Source organism: Lagopus muta, chromosome 1 (assembly GCF_023343835.1).
Source record: "Lagopus muta isolate bLagMut1 chromosome 1, bLagMut1 primary, whole genome shotgun sequence".
NCBI classification, from domain to species: Eukaryota; Metazoa; Chordata; class Aves; order Galliformes; family Phasianidae; genus Lagopus; species Lagopus muta.
Window position 1 is genome coordinate 48128712 of NC_064433.1, and position 19216 is coordinate 48147927.

At 40.7% G+C, this 19216-nt stretch overlaps 1 protein-coding gene across 3 annotated transcripts in view; it reads right to left on the bottom strand.

The window, feature by feature from the left end:
- PLBD1 (phospholipase B domain containing 1) overlaps positions 1-19216 on the bottom strand; it is a 36130-nt gene that overhangs the window by 11880 nt on the left and 5034 nt on the right. Inside the window, exons 2-6 of one of the 3 annotated variants that reach the window (XM_048933803.1) lie at positions 19018-19121; positions 15496-15715; positions 8242-8325; positions 6363-6501; positions 1167-1331 (exon numbers count right to left, since the gene is read on the bottom strand). In XM_048933803.1, the coding sequence (XP_048789760.1) occupies positions 1167-1331; positions 6363-6501; positions 8242-8325; positions 15496-15715; positions 19018-19081 (672 nt within the window). In that variant the 5' untranslated portion in view covers positions 19082-19121. Of the gene's footprint in view, positions 1-1166; positions 1332-6362; positions 6502-8241; positions 8326-15250; positions 15270-15495; positions 15716-19017; positions 19122-19216 lie in introns of those variants that run through there. The other 2 variants (XM_048933802.1, XM_048933804.1) reach the window with 2 other exon arrangements.

Sequence of the window (19216 nt, forward strand, 5' to 3'; positions counted from 1 at the left end):
AAACACCACGCGCAAGTTTGTCAGGACCTATTGAACCAATACGAGGCTGATGGTGACAGCTTCCTAAATCACATCACTACTGGTGATGAGACACAGTGTCACCACTGTGAGCCAGAATCAAAATAGTCCATGGAATGGTGACGTGAATTCCACTTCAAATAACAAGTTCCCGGATGCAGCCCTCAGCAGGTAAAGTGATGTGCACTGCCTTTTGGGATAGAAAAGAGGTGGTCCTTCTGAATTTCCTCGAACTCAAACAAACCATCAACTGAATGCTACACTGCAATGCTGACTAAGCTGAAGGCTCAAACTTACAGAGTCAGGCTAGAGGACAACCTTCCTCTTGCAACACACTACTGCCAGGCTCCATACCAGTTTTAAGACCATGGAGTATATAACCAGTTATGGCTGGACTGTTCTACCAGACCCACCACATAATCCAGATTTGGTGCCTTCTGACTTCCATCTGTTTGTGCCAAGGAAATATTGACTGCATGGGCTATGCTTTCCTAGCAATGACACTGTCATAGCAGGTGTCAAACAATTGGTCACCTCTGCTGATTTTTACAAGCATAGCATGCAGGCTCTTGTTCATTGCTGGTGAAAATGCATAGCTAATGGTGGTGACTATGTTGAAAAATAATATTTCACAGCTGAGAATTTGCTCTATTTTATAGTGTTACTGTGCTCTTCTTATCTGTTGTAGTTTCCATGGAAATAAATAGGAGGCATTACTTTCAGAGCAACCTATACAATTTCAAGACTGTATTTACCAACCAGCACTGTCCCCCTCCCTGCTTAATATCACCAAGGTATTTGTAGACATTCATGGTATCCCTTTTAGGACTTTGCTTGGCTATATAAAACAAGTTACTCTTCCAGTTTCTTCCCATCGGTAGCTCCCCACTCCCAGTAATCATACTAACTTTTTACTATCAGTCTCTGGAGTTTTGAGTTCATATGTTTTTATTGTTTCCCTCTCCCTGAACACCAATGAGCAAAACTGAACCCAAAACGCCATGCAAGTACATACCGTAACTTCATAAAAGCAATTTAATTGACAAGGATGTCTATTCACACACAACATAAACAGTGAAAACTACAGAAGCACAGACTCATAACACTGTGAATCAACATAATCACTAGAAATGAAACTCAGTGCTCACCTTGATGAGAGCAGAGCAGTGACCCATATCCCACTGGTATTTCCCATGGCCTCCAGCTTCGACATTGCACTGTCCGCTTCGTGCAGAATACTCAAATAATGCAGGAATGAGATCCAACAGGTCTCCAACTGCGTTCAGAAACTGGACATCAAAGACACTCAGTGGCTGAAGAAAGAAGAGACCATAACGAATGCTTTCAGATAGAAAAGCTTCAACACAATCTCACCTGTTAAGCGTTTTTTTCTTTCTCAAAGGAATCTCTTATACTTTCTATAAAATACCTTCCCTCAAGGCCCACAAGCTAAGGTCTGCAATGAAGCACTCAAATATCTTTAAGGGTTTAGCTCTTCTAATGGAAATACCAATTCTAGCATTTCCAAGGAAAAAAAAGAGGAAGTAGCAGTAATTTAGAAAACCTCTGTGTATCTTTGTGAACAGCATATTAATTAGGCTGCTGTTACTCCAGCATAAGACTTTTTTTTTTTAATGTATTTATTAAAAGCCTATGAAAAGCTTTCTATTAGCACACACTTGGGTGAGCTCCGGGATTTTTATAAAGACTGCAATTAAAAACAACCTTAGGACTGAGAAGGAGAAAACAAATGAAGGAAGTGAAATACATTAACAGTGCTAATAAAGCATGGAACTAGCTGAAAAGAGGAAGTCAGTCAAAAGGCACTCCAATATTAGGCTTTCAAAAAACCCTAATAGCTAGAAACAGCCATGGTTAACTATACACACCTCACTGAGCAACGTGTTCTTCACAGTCCTCTTACATTGCCTATTCAAAAATAAAATCTTAAGTCTGATCTCAGCCTTCAAAGACCATTTTCTAACTCTTTCCTATTCTTTCTTGCTGTCTTTAGTTAAGGCAAGGCCTAAGGAAAAGAACATAACACAAATCAGCATAGGGCTATGACTACTAACTGTAGAATCATATAGCAAGGAAGCATTTTGCTTGCAATATAAATCACTACTACTAAACCATGAAGATCAACTCTACAAACCCCAGCAAATAAGAGGAAAGGGCAACAAAAACAACCAACCAAAAAAAAAGTTAATGCCAAACTCAGAGAATACTTACTTTGTATCCAGAAGGCTGAATTCTGTGTTATCCATCTACTGCTTTGGCAGAGCAAATAATCAACAGGAAAACCAAAAATAATGTAAAACCTAATGTATATAGCCTAATGTATATAACCTTCCCACATGCTTACCAGGACTACAATAGAAATAAGCTATTCTCACCAATAAAATCATGTACTCCTAACAGCAGCTACAGTGTGTGAGAAAACAATCCAGAGCAAAATTGAAAGGATGTTACCTTTCTCAGGCTCATCATACTATTGCTATAAGGTCATAAACAGGGAGCAGCAGAGGTCATGACTGATAAAAATCAAGAGATGTACCTTCAGATAGTTTTAAGCAACTCAGTAGTATGAATCATTTACAGACAAGTCCCAACAACTGCTATTTCACTGAAATCCACACAGACAGATTTGCCACAGTTCAGCACATTTTCCCCCATCCAGCTGTACTCAAAGTACTGCAAGTTAAACATGCTGTGAGGAGAAGCTGTTTTCTCACGTCCAATTTACAACCATTACTATAAGAGAAAAGTCAGGCAGCAAACTGATGAGCTGACATTATCACCAGGAGGCAGGAACAGGATTGCATGTAAGAGTGCTCCACCAGCCTTCAGACTTTTGAATGTTTTGAATTGTTCTTTTCCTCCTCCTGCTACCCTCTCCATATTCTCTATTATAAAACCTGCCTTGCTTGTGACATCTACTGACACTGCAACAACATCACTTGTAATTGCTTGGATATTTAAATATATATATATATATATCCACATTTATGTGCTATCTCATGGCCATTTCAAATGAGAAATGCATTAAGTACTGGGAAGCCCATTCAAACTAGAACAAAGGTGCTACAGAAGGAAGCTATCAGCACATTGATCATAGAAAAGTGGCCAGGAAGGTAGGAGGAAAGATCCCCTTGAATAAAGCAGCAAAGAATGTGTAAATTCATTGTGTTCCACTGAGTGAGATTGCCATCTCCCAAATTCAGACAAAACTGAGAAGTAAAAGAGGAAAACTGGGTCATTAAGTACCCATTGGAGTTCTGTTTTCGTTTCCCTTTTGAAGTGCAAGCAAGCTTCATTCCAACTTATCTCAAAGAACTCATGCCATAGCTTTGCAAGGAAAAAAATGGTTTTGTGTTCTAGGCTGATGCTAGCCAGGTGAATTAGAGAAGTCTGACATGCTCAGTGCAAGAGCTTCTCATGAAAACAATGCATTCAAACAGGATACTCAGGCATCTGTGATGCATGCCAGTTGTGGGAATTTCAGGAGCAGACTGATGCAACTCTCACCAGGCTGAAAGCCCGAGTTGGGGAATAACTAGACCTGATTTTCCAAGCCATGTGGAGAAGTCTTCTCACTAAGATGCTAATCCAAACCCACCTGCAAGAATTAGATAAGCATACTTCATAACAAGTGCAAAATACAGGGCATACTGTAACCTCTTCTCATCACCTTCTCCCATCTCTCATAGCACTGTCAGGAAAACTCCTCATATGCATCCTGAATAAGAGTGAATGAATGTGCTAAATTGATAAGCAGTGAGATGATATAGCCATGACAAGAGAAAAAGTTCTTTACCTAAAATACATTGGACATATTCTCGGTTACCATCCTGAAAAGTGAAAAAAAGTCAAACTGATTTTTTCTTTCCCAATGTAAAGTTACTACCAACTGTAAGGAGGCCAACTTAGAAAAGGTAGCAGGCAAGAGAACAAGCCTTAAGTGTGTCTGCAAGAAACAATAAAATAGACTAGATATTCTGTAACAGTTGCCTTTCAATGACCTCTCCATGCATGAGCATTCTCCATAATAAGTGAACAAGTACAAATAGAGAGCTGTTGCGGAGTCACTGCAGTATTTAAAACTTACACCTCCTTATTCAAGAATAATTTCCCTGTGTAGACAAGCCCAAGATTAATCACAGCGTTGGTAGAGCATTAGGCAGATGAAAAGGCTTCATGTTCTTTGAGTGCCCCTCCTTCAGAAATTGTCCTGACAAAAGGGTTGGGTTTGTTTACTGAATAGAAAATGTTGTCAAACCAGATGGAATAATTTCACACTTTAACATGAAAATGTATTCAGATTTTGACACAATTCTCAATGATACTGGTGAACATCAAATTCAAGATACAGAAGTTTCCAACGAGCATTGCTCTCATGCAGGTTTGAATGAAGTGCCTGCCTAGAATAGCCCTGCAGGATACAAGAGAAAACTCAAAAATTAAACAGTCCACTACAAAACTTTCTGTATGCTCCATACAGAAAGAAATAAAAACTATGTATCAGCACTACTGCAAAGCAGCTCAGCGTCCAAACCAATTTTCTCTCTGCAGTAAGGTTTGGTCATCTGGGACAGATACAATGGTGCTTCACTTGGATACTGTAAAAATATTGAATGTGGGGAGAAAGGGCAGGGAGTGGAATGTTTTAGAGTGTTATTTATCTGTACTTATAAAATCCAGCTCCCATTTATGCACAGCTGTCCAAACTGCACTCAGGAGGTGGAGACCAATGTTAAAGCATTGGCTCTGGCAAACAGAGGAAACTGTTGTCTGAAGTGACACACAGAATATTTTTGCTTTGGGAAAGAGAAGAAAGATATGCATCCCAACTTAGGTGATAGTGCCTAAAGCCAAAATTGTGAGAGCAGCAAGAAGGACTGGAAATAATTCCCACCATCTGCTCCCAGCGTATCTGGGAAAATAAATATATATATGCACACACTTATATATGAACACATACACACGTAGATACATGTGTGCCTACACACACACACACAGCATACAGCTCAAGAATAAAGGCCAGTCATTTCAGACTGAGCCACATGTTTGAATTACACTTGAATGCACCATTTTACGTAGGTAGTGCTGATGAGATGTGCCCTGTCTGAAAGAGGATCAGAATGATTTGGTTACTTCACAGGTCAGTGCTTTTAATACCAACTACACAGACAAAAACAATCAATAAAAATATGCTGCAAGGTAGGATGTGCCTGTTTTAAGGAATTAGCTCAGACACAAACTAGCAGTTTTCTCACCCAGCTAAATCTAAAGCACTCCAAAACAGAAAAAAAAAAAAAGAAAAAAAAAAAAAAAGATTAAAAAAAAAAAGATAAGATTTGCAGGGCTCTGCAGCTATAGTGTTGTAAAAAGGAATTATAGTTCTAGAAAGTCATGGCTTCTCAATATCTTCCCTATAATTCAGACACACCAGGATGGATATTTTCATTATTGTCAAGAATCTTTTCTTTTAGTTTGAACTGGTTCCTACTCAAGAAAGCCACAAAGCAAGGACCATGCAAAGAAGAGATGACATGCATTTTACTAAAATCCAATTGCTGATGATTCCTTACTGTTATCTTCCCTAAATTCTCATTATGAATGAACCAAGGCAAAAGGTCAACTGTAATTACTCAGGTCCTCCTCTCACACTCAGGAACCTATTAGACATACTAGACTTAAGAAGACATTTGTAATTACTACAGCTCTACTGAATTTAAAGGAGCTCTGGTACTGCATACAAGTTTATGACCCAGAACACAATTCTAACCAATCATGAAAAAATAATATTAATTAAAGAAAACCTCCCGTTTGGCTGCCACAACACTGACCATACAGTTTGAAACAAGAGCTGTGGAAAACAGAAAACCATCTAGCAATGTAAAATATCCCTTAAAATCTAGCAACTTTGAGGCTTGAAAATAAAAATGAGTTTTTAACATGCTCCCTATTTACTGCTTCACGCTGATGCAGCTACTCTTCATACAAAGAGGGTCATTTGCTCAGTAACAATTGCTCAGCAAACATCTTAGAGAAGTGTCTATCTTTCCAACATTCACACTTGAGTACAAAAGCCACTCCCAACCTAATCAGCACGTGAGAGGACAGAGTTCTAAGTGCAAAGGTCTGTGGTGACACAACAGGAGAGCTCAGTAACAATCTGTAGTGAGCAGTGACTGAAGCTTTTGTAGAATCACATGCAGAATGAATGCTTTTCACTAGTTTTCATGTACATTTTTTCTTTTATAACATCAGATTCCCTTTTCACGTCTTCATCTTCTGACATCCCAACCCCAACTACTAAAAAAGAGATGCAGTAATCTTACTGTTTGCTTGTGTAGTTTAGCCCACTCGAGGGCTCCCATGTACAGACCATCCAACTGTGCAATAATATAGCCAGCATGCCTCCAAAAGGGGTCATCCTTATTATTTCTGATTTGTTGTCTTGTCCATTGATCTTGTTTCCTGCAGAGGAACAAACAGGTTGGGTTTTCTTGCTTTTGCTTTAGAGTATAATTGATATTGCAGGGAAGGGACAAATGCAGGCCTGTATTACAATCCAGATATCAAAACTTTCCTAGTGTTTTGAGCCAAATCGTATTTTGGAAATTCAGAGGTTGAATCCTTTGCGTGCAAGTATTCAGATCCATGCAATGTACCCAACAGTTATTAGCATACCCTGCTTCAGAGCTAAAGGAAGAGATGGATTCCATCTGTATGTCAGATCTAGCATAGTCTCGTAATCAGTAAAGAGAAGCAAGCATTTGACACGTAAGGTGAACAATTCCCTTTCAGATGCCTACTTGAGGATAAAATATGTGGACCTTTGAAGTCCCCTCATTTCTCTCCCTTGGGAATAAGTGCAATGAGGGCTTTCTGGTGGCAGTGTTTAAACACTGCTTAAGAACCACCATAATCCTCCTCATGATGAAAAGGTGGGAGGCCAAATGCAATCATTCCCTGTGCTAAACCCAACCAAGAAGTCAGTACCCAAATAACCTAGGTTTACAGCATGACACAACAGAAGCTGAACAGACCCGAGGACAACAGCAGTCAGCACTATGCGCATTTTCCAAAGTTCCCTCTTTCACTGTGCACAAAGGGCCACAGAAAAACCTGAGTTATCAGAATAAGCCAGGACCAGAGCATGACTTCTGGGCCTCTCTCTATCCATCTATCTGGTGTATAGCCAAAAGAAAAGGGACTAAATCCGGCAAGGAAGTAAACTCTTCCAGCAGTATATGGCTGACAAAATCACCCAAGTTTAGTTGTATGTAAGTAAGAAGGTGCAAGAACTATGTCAGAGGAAATGGGAATATGATAATCAGTGCATCCTGGGAGATACAACTGCTATTCTGAGTTACACAGGCAAAAAAACTTGGATATGGTACCTACTTCATCTTTCTGTCAGAGAGGATACAATTATAGGAAGGGAGTGGTAAAACTTTTTTTTCTGTTCTATTTACATACACCAAAAACAACAAATGCACTTACTTGATGTAAGTGCAACAACAACAGAATTATTCAGATATGTAACCCCTTGCATCAGAAAAAAAAAAAAAAAAGAAAACACAACAAGGTGAAACATAATTAACCTGCAAGAGTGAGTCAAGTTTCACAGAAGTATTCATAATGGAAGAAAACACAAGTCTCAGGAGATGCTAATCACAGTCAAGCCTTCTAGTACCTAGCGTGGCTTTTCTTCAACTTTTGGTTTCCAAGCAGTGTAGCTGCATTATTATTTGAGCATAATTACTTTTGATTTATACCGCTGAAGAGAGAAGGGAATTAGGACTTTCCTGATTAGAGGACAATTTACTTCAGTGGTAGAATATAAAAAAAATCTTATCTCACAGTGGAATGAAAGAACGCACAATGCTAGAAAGACTAAGGTACCAGAAGACCACACTATTCAGTGAAGCATTCAAAATACCAGCTTTTGGGAAAGCATTTTGACTAGACTTTGGAATCAGTTGGCATTAACTACAGCTTTAAATATTTCCTTGAAAGAATTAGAAAAGGGCATACTCCCTTCTTCATTTCTGTTGAGAATTTTTTATTCCCCCCGCACACGAATGCCACACAGTCAGAAGTAAGCACGTATTTTCTTTAGCTTTTAAGAACGAATTTGAAAAAACTCCAACATTCACTCATACTCCAACCCTAAATCTTGATTATTGTTTTTTACGGTAACTAAATACATACGCCATGAAATTCTGAACTCCACTTCGAACCCTGGGATTTTTAATTAATTGTGGATACATGTTTGCAGCATGGTCATACATATGCCTGAAAGAAAAAAAAAAACAAAAAAAAACCAAAGTTACTCTTTTTCACCTTCCTTCCCTCTTCCACGCTACCCCACTTATTACCAAACGTTGGCAAACAAGCACCACAGTCCACAAAGTCAGCTTTTTTGAATTACAGAAATGACTTCATACACTGAATCCATGTTAAATGGCAAAGATAACACAAAGGGATTGTTGAAATTTGAATAAAATAAAAGACTTTGCTAATGCTTGCTCAAACAGCCCTATAATGGAAAAAAACAAAAAGCAAAAATGAGAAGCAAACATTCAGATTTAGGAAATGTTTGTAGACCAGAACCATCTTGGAGGTTCTGGCACATTAACATAAAGCACAACAGAAATGGTTCATCAGAGAGCTTTTCTATTTGGAATCAAGAGAGCCAGAGAGATCAGTAGGATATTATTTGCCAATTGAATTGAAAGAATTTCAGCCAATACCTAGCAGAGTTTTCACTTACCGTTAACCATGTTCTACCACGTAACAAGCTAAGTATCTCTATTTTAAGGTGTAAGTTGATCCTGAGCATTCCCAAATAGCAGACTCATGCCTGATCTAAACAAATTCATGTTTATGGAAAACAAAATTACTGTAGTGTGTTTGTTTTTGTTTGGTTTGGCTTTTTTTGGGGGGGGAAGGGGAGAAAAGGGGTTAAATTTGGGTTTTTTTTGTTGTTTATAAATTAAGTTCAGTTAGCTTTCTCATCCCTATTAACTAGCAGGAACAAAAGGTGCTTTTTAATGCTTGTTACTGTTTAGTTATTGAAGTGAAGCACTTTACACTTCCAGAGAAAATTAACTGCCAAAAAGAATTCAGGAGCCCATGAGTTAAAAGTCACACTTCTAGTTTAGGTCAAGTGTAGTTGCTCAGTTCATGCATCTGATCCTTTGAATCTTCTCATTCCTTTAATTTTGCTCGCATTGACATTTCTTCATGTTGTGCAAACTGAACTAACGCTTGCTCAGCCACTGAGAAGAAAAAAAAATGTGTAGGTAGGAATATTTAGTTCTAAGTAGAAGTCAACAGGAAATTATTTTGCTGAAGTCTGGAGTTGGTGGAACTACATCAGTCATCACTAGAATGATGAACTTAGCTCCTACTAAGTTCCAAGACAAAACAGAACTAAGAAGCCTCAAGGAAAGCAAATGCCAGCACAACAATATTCTCTGTACCAAAACTCTGAAGGGCAACTCCCTCTGGAAGCTGTGCAGACAGGTACTCTTTTTCTCCAATTTCTCTCAGAGCATAATTAGAGGCCATAATTAGAGAATGCAGCCAGAGATGACTGAATGGTTTGTTGATAATTAGAGATATGATCTACTGACCTTCTTTTTGTCCCTTGCCCCATTCTCAACTGTTTTTGACTGCATGACCCTGTTATGTCACTTCTGGTACCCTTCTGATCACTCAATCTAATTGTTCTGCACACATTCAGGTAAAACACTAACCCAGCAAAAAAATGTAAATTGCTTTTCTAGCTTTCATGTAGACAGAAGTGGTATGAGAAGAAAGCTTGAGGAGACTGAGTGTACCCTCAGTAAGTTTGCAGAAGACAACCAAGTTGGAAGGAAGTGTCAATCTGCCTGAGGGTAGGAAGGTCCTACAGAGGGACCTGGAAGGCTGGATCTCTGGGCTGAGTCAATGGGATGAAGTTCAACATGACCAAGTGCCGGGTGCTGCACTTTGGTCACAACAACCCCATGCAGCACTACGGACTTGGGGCTGAGTGGCTGAAAAGCTGCACCAAGGAAGAGTATGTGGGGCTGTTAGCTGACAGCTGGGTGACCATGAGACAATAGTTTGCCCAGGCAAAAAGAAGGCCAAAGGCATCCTGGCTTGTATCAGAAATAGTGCAGCCAGCTGGAGCAGGGAGGTGAGCCTCTGTACTAGGCTCTTTTGAGGCCACACCTCAAGCGCTGTGTTCACTTTTTGGGCCCCTCACTACAAGAAAGACACTGAAGCCCTGGAGCACGTCCAGAGAAGGCAACAAAGCTGTGAAGGGTGAGGAGCACACACCTGATGGGGAGCAGCTGACGGAACTAGGACTGTTCTGTCTGGAGAAGACTCAAGGGAGACTTTATTGTTCTCTACAACAACCTGAAGGGAGGTTGTGATGAGTTGAAGGTCGGCTTTTTCATGCAGGTAACAGGCAATGCCCTCAGGTTGCCCCAGGGGAGGTTCCTAATATCCGACGAGGTAGGCTGGATATTAGGAAAAATTTCTTTGAAAGATTGGTGATGCACTGAAACAGGCTGCCCACCACCATCCGTGGAGGCTTCCAAGAAAAGGTTGTATGTGGTATTAAATGATGTGTTTTAGTAGGCTTGGTGGTGATGAGTTGACAGTTGGACTAGATGATTTTAGTGGTCTTTCCAACCTTAATGGTTCTATGATTCTATCTTAGTAAATGAATCAATATGAAAGAACTTGGTGAGTGTCTGGGTAGGTGCAAGTGAGAGGGGTTGGATATGTGGAAGGAGGAGCTACAATCAAAGAAGGAAGTACTCAGCAGCCTTATACCATCACACTTTTTATAGAACTCCAGCTGTAGCATCAGTTTTAGTTCTAGAGTTATCTGTTCTCCTCCCAGACTACACACCTTAATTCCTACCCATTTATTGAAGTGGACAAGAAAGTTGAAGAGCCAGATTAATATTTTGCATCCCTGCAGTCCCAGCAAATTTGGCAAATAAAAATCCCAAGCAATTTTAGTACGGAAATCATAGCATAACGTATGCCATACAAGTCTGATCCCTGACGGCACTGAAAAAGGGAAAGCAGGAGACAATCCATCTAGCAGATAGTCTTTCAGGTACAAGAACCAGATTAAGAGGATAGAAACAACAAGGATGCTGCTCTGACCACTGCCTGGGCCAGGATAGATGACTAGGCTTCTAGACTCAACTATGAGCCATAACTGTCCTCCATTTGGAGTTCTCAAAATTTATGCAACACAAGGCAGATTTTACAGCAGTGGTATCATTAGGCTGTGATGACTGATACAGAGTGGGTTTGATCAGAACCAGAGGAGTGAAACCAGCTTCTTTAATGGGTCTCCTTCTTGCATATACTAAGAGGCCAGATGATTCCTGGGATTTTTTATTAACGCACAAAGTTTTTGAGACTCTTTTCCCCTTAGATGCCCTGTGTTATCATTTGGGGGGTTTTTTGCATCTTTTATTCCGTTCTAACAAACCTTCTATATGCAAGGCCTGCAAGTTTCGTATGAGAATTACCTTCTGAAGTAAATTGGATCATTACAATAACGTAAGGCTTTGCAGCTGTATCTAAGTCAAAAACAAGGCAATTACAAAGTTGAGACAAGAATTCAAAGTCCAAAAACAGCAAAGCAGAGCTATGCTTCTTCAAATTAGAGAGGAAGATGACAGGACTCAGGTCAGCTGAGGTTATATCAGAAAAGAGTACAATTAATGTTGCTTCAAATTTAATACCAGCTCTTAGGCAGCTGGTATGTCTCAGTTGAAACTGAGTAATAGCATGCACTGAATGTCACTGATCTGGATGTGCTCTGCCATTGCTTGAGTAAAGTATGCCTCAGTAACATCTCTCTTGTAATGGGGGAAGGGAATTCATATCCAAGAAAGCCACAGCAAAAAATTTCAGCTGGACAATAGGACTGGATCCTACAGAGAGACCTGAGACTAGGGATAAAAACAAACGTATGGCTCTCCAGATACAAGAATGAGATGTATCCTGCCCCTGACTATTTTCAAAATGGACAGTCGCTATTTGAATCAGGTGCCTATTCTAGAAAGATGAATCATGTCCACTGGTAGATGGGTCTAGCTTAGCTATTGTTTTTATACCACAGACCTACAAAACAAGAGCTGAGTTGAATTCCTCCCCAGTAATTTGAGATCATACAGTCCCATGTCTTTTTTTTTTTTTTTTTTTAATCCATTTTTATTACATTCTCCTTGGGTTCCTAAAAAACGTATGCTTGAGAGAAATTTTGTCACTCTTAGGCATACATAAGGCTTAGCTGAGCCTAGAAACCTTCCTTCACATCTTGTGAAGTGTAATGAAAGAACTGGGATAGCTGAGAATTCCTGAAGGTCTCCAAATGCAGACATTGTCAAACTGGAGCTGACAGCTTCTGCAGGAACCTGTACTTCAACCTGGATTAGGCCTGCAATGTATCCTTCCTATTAATACAACACAATGAGATCAGAGTGCTTCCTGGTAGGACTTACGGGTTCCCACAAAGACGCACCTTGGGTCATTTCTGCTTTGTGGAGTCGTTGCCATAAATGGATGTGTGACAGATGAGACCTTGGAGTTAGTTGCCCAGACTAAGGAAACAATATACTACAGGACACCTCAATTAGCAAGCACACCTCATGTATTCACCTTGGAGGGCTGTGGTATAAAGAGCCACCCACAGCAGTGGTGCCAGTACAGGCAAGTGATGTAAGCCTCGTCACTCTGGTAGCTAAGTGGTTGTTGATACAAATAAAGCCTTCAACACTGTCAAACACTGAGTTACACTCTTCCTTGCTGTAAGCAGGACAGAAAAGGCCTTCAGAGGGAAGGCTGAGCTGTGTGCAGCTACTGTGGACAACAAACATGTGCAAAAGCAGAGTGACAGTGTTTAGAGACTCATTATCTTATGAGAAGTAATGATGGTGCTAGAAAAAGCTTACCTAAAAGCTGGCTGCCAGGCTGTCTGAATGGAACAGGGTTACAGTCTGAGAGATGCTATTTCCTACTTCCACCATAAAAGACTTGTGTAACCACTCCAAAGAAAGAACATCTGACTGCATGTCAGTTAGGATTCCATCACTTTCCAGGTAAGATAAAGATGGAAGAATGGAGTTGTGAGATCAAGCTTTTAACACACATCTTAACCCGCTGCCACACCTATCTGTTTTAAAGCTGTTCAAGGTTCACTTAAAAGCCCAAATCTCAAACCCTACTTCTTCAGTCTCTTCCTTGACGCAAACCCTCAAGCTCATTTCCACAGACTCTAAGACCTCTGTTCAGTATAATTTCTGCTTATCTACCTCTCTATAGTCATTGGTGGAGCTCATAGCCCTGCAATAAAAATGGCTGAGGCTGGGAAACAGCGGTAGTAAGCATCTGGTCTGGAGAAAGCAAAGGCCTTGAGCAGAGTAACTGGTGAGCACCTTCACTTCCGTGAAGCTTTACTTAACATCTGTAGCCAAGAGGAAGGGGATGTGGAACAGCACTCCTTCCCCTAAACCTAAGCATAGACTGAGACATCAGATAAAGACTTTGCAGACGCTGTTTCACACTCAGTCCATTTTTAAAGGAATGGGCATATACTTAAGTCTGCTTAAAAGGACAGTCAGGAAGACTTGCAGATCAACTATGGATGCAGAAGGGGACCAGGAAGTGGGTTGTTGCTCCTAGAACATTTCCTGCTATCTAATTAAGCTTAGCACAGATTGGACCATCTACGTAGTATGACAAAACTTAAGCTTAAACACTTAAGGATGAGTACACAAAGCCTTAGAGAAAAATCTAAGGAGTAACATTCTCAGGTAATGGTGCGATTCCCCCACATCCATATGTAGTTTATAGAAATTAAGTAGTGCAAAGCTGTAACTTCCTATGCAAAATAATCTAAACAGCATATAACCAAATTTCTCACGTACTTCTTTCTCTTTCCTGCCTGGGTTAAACACTGTGCACTCAGTACTCTAGGTCTCCTTTCTTGAACTAAAACTACAAATCACATTTCTTCTGTTCTTCTGGAAAAGAGAATCCTAGAAGGGTAAATTAAGAACTTCTTTACAGTGAGGGTGATGGAGCACTGGAACAGGCTGCCCAGGGAGGTGGTGGAGTCTCCTTCTCTGGAGATGTTCAAGACCTGCTTGGACGCCTACCTGTGCGACCTGCTGTAGGGAACCTGCTTTGGCAGGGGGGTTGGACTCGATGATCTCTGGAGGTCCCTTCCAACCCCTACAATTCTGTGATTTTGTGATTCTTCTTTCCCTCAGAAAGAATTTTCTTAATTGACAAACACTGTTTAACTGGGTTTCCTTCATAGTGTAAAAGTCTTGTTCAGAGACCATCTAATGGATGTCCCTCCATTAGAGGAACCTACTAGAGAGTCATAATAACATATGATCAGAGAACTATCCACAAAATCTTAACTGATCTTAAAATGTCTTACTACTGATTACACTAATATCTTGTTCAAAAGTCATACCAGACATTTGCTCTTCAGAAAAGCCTACTGTGCTGACTTGGGAATTTTTCTTTCACCATGACTAAGATCATAGAGGGGAGGAAAAAAAAAAAAAAAAAAAAAAAAAAAAAAAAAAAAAAAATCAAGCTTGTTCAGCAAGCCATGTGTCACATGCTTAGTATACTTGTATCTCCAGCTATATCCCATCAATTCTGTCTTCCTGCTTAGTAAGGGAAAGAACTTCTCTTCTGAATTTTTTTTTTTTTTTTAAAAGCTATTCTGGATTCATTGAATTCATAACAAGCACAAAAAAACAACTGTTTTCACAGATCTACACTGTGGGAGAGATTCAATCCCTCATTTTCTTTCCACAGGGCTTTCAGTGACCATTCTAGACACACATCTGTCTGTCTATCGGTATATCAGCATTTTTTACTTTGTCCAAGAGAGACCAAACTTCCCACACTGTAAAGTTTCAGCACCTGCTTCTCCAGTAGATTTTTGACAGTGTTTGCTGAAAAACCTCCTTACAGAAGCCCTGCAGTCTTTGTCTCTCCCTGTCTGATCATTGTCTCATCTGTTCATCAGTCACCTATTTGTATGCCGAGGAAATAACTATTCTTTCTGCTGCCTCTTTTGTAATTATTTACAACATAGTGCTTACACATTTCATTATACATATGCTATTCTGTGATTACATTATTTAACCATTAATAGAGATGCAGTACTCACTGATCTCAGTGACGTGTCAAGAGAGCCTGCAGGAGGAGAGGATGCAGAGCCATAACTTGACACTGTGGTGATGATGCTTTACTTCATACTGCTACTAATCAAAAAAACAGCACACTACCACAAAAATGTACGGTTAGTTTCAATTGACAGGATGTAAGGGAAAGGATAGAAAGTGAATAAAAAACTCACTAGCACAGAAATCCACTGGAAGAGTCATAAGTTGAGAAGCTTCCTGAGGTACTTACGGAGCTGTGAGATAGCCTTCCAAAAATCCAGCTGCATACATGATATCTTCATTGCTTAAGGTCTGATGGCCATAGCCTGCTTTGATCTCCAGAACTCCCCAACCTGTTGTCTGTACAGTGTTGTTGTAGAAGCCATATGCATCTCCACTCCTGTCCAGTATATTCTTGACCTGAAGTATTTTTTGAGCTTTATTCCAGTACAAAGTTGCATAGCGCATTTCTGTGGCCAAGAAGAAAGAAGGCAATGAAAACAAAAACAAAAACACAAGGGAAATTAGTGATGCAACACATCTGAGAAGTAACAAGCATTATAGGAACATCATTTTACTTCAACACTGCTGACTCCTAAAGAAGTCTAGGAGGGTCAGAGAACTAGATACAACACACATAAACCCAAGTCTCCAGAGTCCCAAGCAGCTGTTGTTAAGCAATAGAGTGGAATGGGTTGGTCTGCCACCTTATCAGAAGTTTCTCACAGTATTTGTAGACTGAGAACTAATGAAGTAGCTGCTGTAAAGTAAGACTAAGAAAGTAAAACAAAGTAAAACAAAGAAAGCACCTGTAGGCATTTCCTATCCAATTGTGGATTGCTGAGGCAATTTTAAAGTTTCTTTGGTAGCTTTCCAACAGGTTTGATTCCATTATGGAGACCAACACTAAGGTTAACATACTGAGCAGCAGTATGAGGACCAACTAGAGTTTTACAAGGACAGCAGTTTACAGATAAATATTTTCATGTTACTTCCTCGGAAATTATCACCAGCTTTTTTGGTATACAGCTCCAACCAGCTGAGTCTTGACAAAAATAAATCATAAAAATATTTCCTTATCTGGCCCAGCAGAAAAACTATACAAATCTTATCAAAAGCATCTTTTAAAATGTCATGCCTTATCCACTGCAAATGATTATAGCTACTGCTGACCTTGTTTTCTATCTGAAGATTCAAACAGCTGTAAAAGTTGGTTTTGCCTTTTTTTTTTTTTTTTTTTTTTTTTTTTTTTTTTTCCCCCCTCTCTCCAAACTTTCTGGGCAGCTAACCTTGGAGACTCTATTAGCCAACCTGCAGAGCTCAATGGATCACAGGCTGAAAGATCAAAGCACCACACATATGCAACCCATTTTAAGGCACAAAACACCTCCCACACAACCAGAACAGAATGGACCCCAAGCATTAAAAGAACATGAAAGGTGGATAAGGAGGGCATCAGGTTGCTCCAGAGTTCTGCCAGGAATTTTGCTTGGGGAACATTATTAATTAATTTGAGGTTTAATCCTGTTACACTGAAGAACAAAAAGCAAGGTAATGAACTTTCAGAAAAACCTCTAATTGTTCAGCCTTCCCTAAAATCAGACCTGGTTACATCAGAGCAATGCAAGTGAAGAGAGTTGAGGGGCAGAGGGACAGAGTGGGAAAATCAGAGTTTCTATTTTAAGGGATAAGTTCATAAAAACAATGGGGAAATTGGCGATGTTTTTATTCTTCTGACCACTGCTGCCAGCTGATAGCAACAAATTGCAATTTGGTTACTATGCCTCATGACAATTCATTTTGTGCATCACAACCACAATATCTGCAAGCAGAGAGCTAGACGTAAATGTGGATAATTTTACACAAAATATTTAGTATGCATGTTATCATACTGGAATCACTAAAAAATGAAAAAAAAAGCAATAGTGTCAGCACAATACCCAGTGCTCTTCAAAGAGCTTTAAGTAAAATGTCTGTGATTAAGTAGCTCATCTGACTTCAAACTAAGTTCACCCACTTCATTCAGTACTCACAGAATCACAGAATCACCCGGGTTGGAAGGGACCTCAATGATCATGTAGTTCCAACCCCCCTGCCTAGCAGGGCCACCAAACATACACATTCAGATCAGGTTGCCCAGGACCTCGTCCAACCCGGCCTTAAACACGTCCAAGGACGGGGCATCCACAACCTCCCTGGGCAGCCCGTTCCAGGGCCTAACCACTCTCCTAGTAAAGAACTTCCCCCTAACATCCAACCTAAATCTTCCCTCCTTCAACTTGGATCCATTTCCCCTAGACCTGCTGTTGTCAGCCCTTTTGAAGAGTTTACTCCCCTCCTGGGTGTAGGTTCCCTTCAGGTACTGATAGGCTGCAATGAGGTCACCCCGCAGCCTTCTCTTCTCCAGGCTGAACAAGCCCAACTCCCTCAGCCTGTCCTCATAGGGGAGGTGCTCCAGCCCCCTGATCATCTTAGTCGCCCTCCTCTGGACCCTTTCCAAAATCTCTATGTCTTTCTTGTACTCCTCATTAGGAAGCTGTTTTTATGAAGAGCCATGAAGTGACTGAACAAAACAGGCTTCCAAGAACTAAATTCTTACTCCAACCAATCACTTCTGGACATAGCAGTTAATCAGCTTCTTTAAGACATTTTTTATCTATTTTACTAGATTGCTGAATAGTCAGTCTCATATCTAGTATTCCAGCAAGAAGAGTAAAAAGTGTTCCTTAATAAGAAAGCTTGGAAGGGGACCTCTGGAAATCATCTGGCCCAGTGCACTTGCTTAAGCAAGGTCATTAGAGCTAGATATCCAGGCAGGTTACTTCTGAATGTCCCCAAGGAGGAGACAGCACTTTGCCTGGAGCCCCCTGTACAAGATGCAGAATTTTTGGAACAAGTCCAGAGGAGGACCACTGAGACAATCACAGGGCTGGAGCACCTCTCCTATGAAGAAAGGTTGAGGGAACTGGGATTGTTTAGCTTGGAAAAGAAAAGGCTCCAAGGGGACCTCACTGTGGCTTTCCAATACCTGAAGGGAGCATATGAACAGGAGGGGGAACGGCTGTTTATGAGGGTGGATTGTGACAGGACAAGGGGGAATGGTTTTAAACTGAGACAGGAAAGGTTTAGGTTAGAGATGAGGAGGAAGTTTTTCACACAGAGGTGGTGATGCACTGGAACAGGTTGCCCAAGGAGGCTGTGGATGCCCTATTCCTGGAGGCATTCAAGGCCAGGCTGGATGTGGCCCTGGGCAGCCTGGTCTGCTGGATGGAGACCCTGCACATAGCAGGGGGTTGAAACTAGATGATCATTGTGGTCCTTTTCAACCCAGGCCATTCTATGATTCACTACCTCTCTGGGAAACCTGTGCCAAATCTTCAGCACCTGTAAAGAAGAGAAGTTCTTCCTGGTGTTCAGAAGGAACCTCCAGTGTTCCAGTTTGTGTTCACTGCGTCTTGTCCTGGCCCTGGGCACCACTGAAAATAGCTTGATTTGTCCTTTTTGCACCCTCAATTCAGATATCTATAGACATTAATGAGATCCTCTTTTGGCCTTCTCTAGGCTGAACAGTCCCAGCTGGCATGGCCTCTCCTCACAGGAGAAGAGCTCCAGTCCTTTCATTACGACCCCTCACCAGACTCTCTGCAGTACATCATCCAGGTCTCCCTTGGACTGGGAGGCCCAGAACTGGACACAGTACTTAAGTACTCTCTAGGTGCTAAGGTGCTAAGAAGGGAACAATCACATTCCTCAACCTGACAGCAATACTTACCAAATGTCCAGGATACTATTAGCCTTCTTTGCAGGACTTTGCACTTCCTTTTGTTGAAGCTCATGAGGTTCTTGTCACATCATTTCTGCATCTTGCTAAGGTCCCTAAGGATGAAGAAAATCCCTCTGATCTATCAATCACCCCTCCTGGTTTTGTATCATCAGGAAACTTGCTGAGGGTAGTGCGTCCCATCATCCAG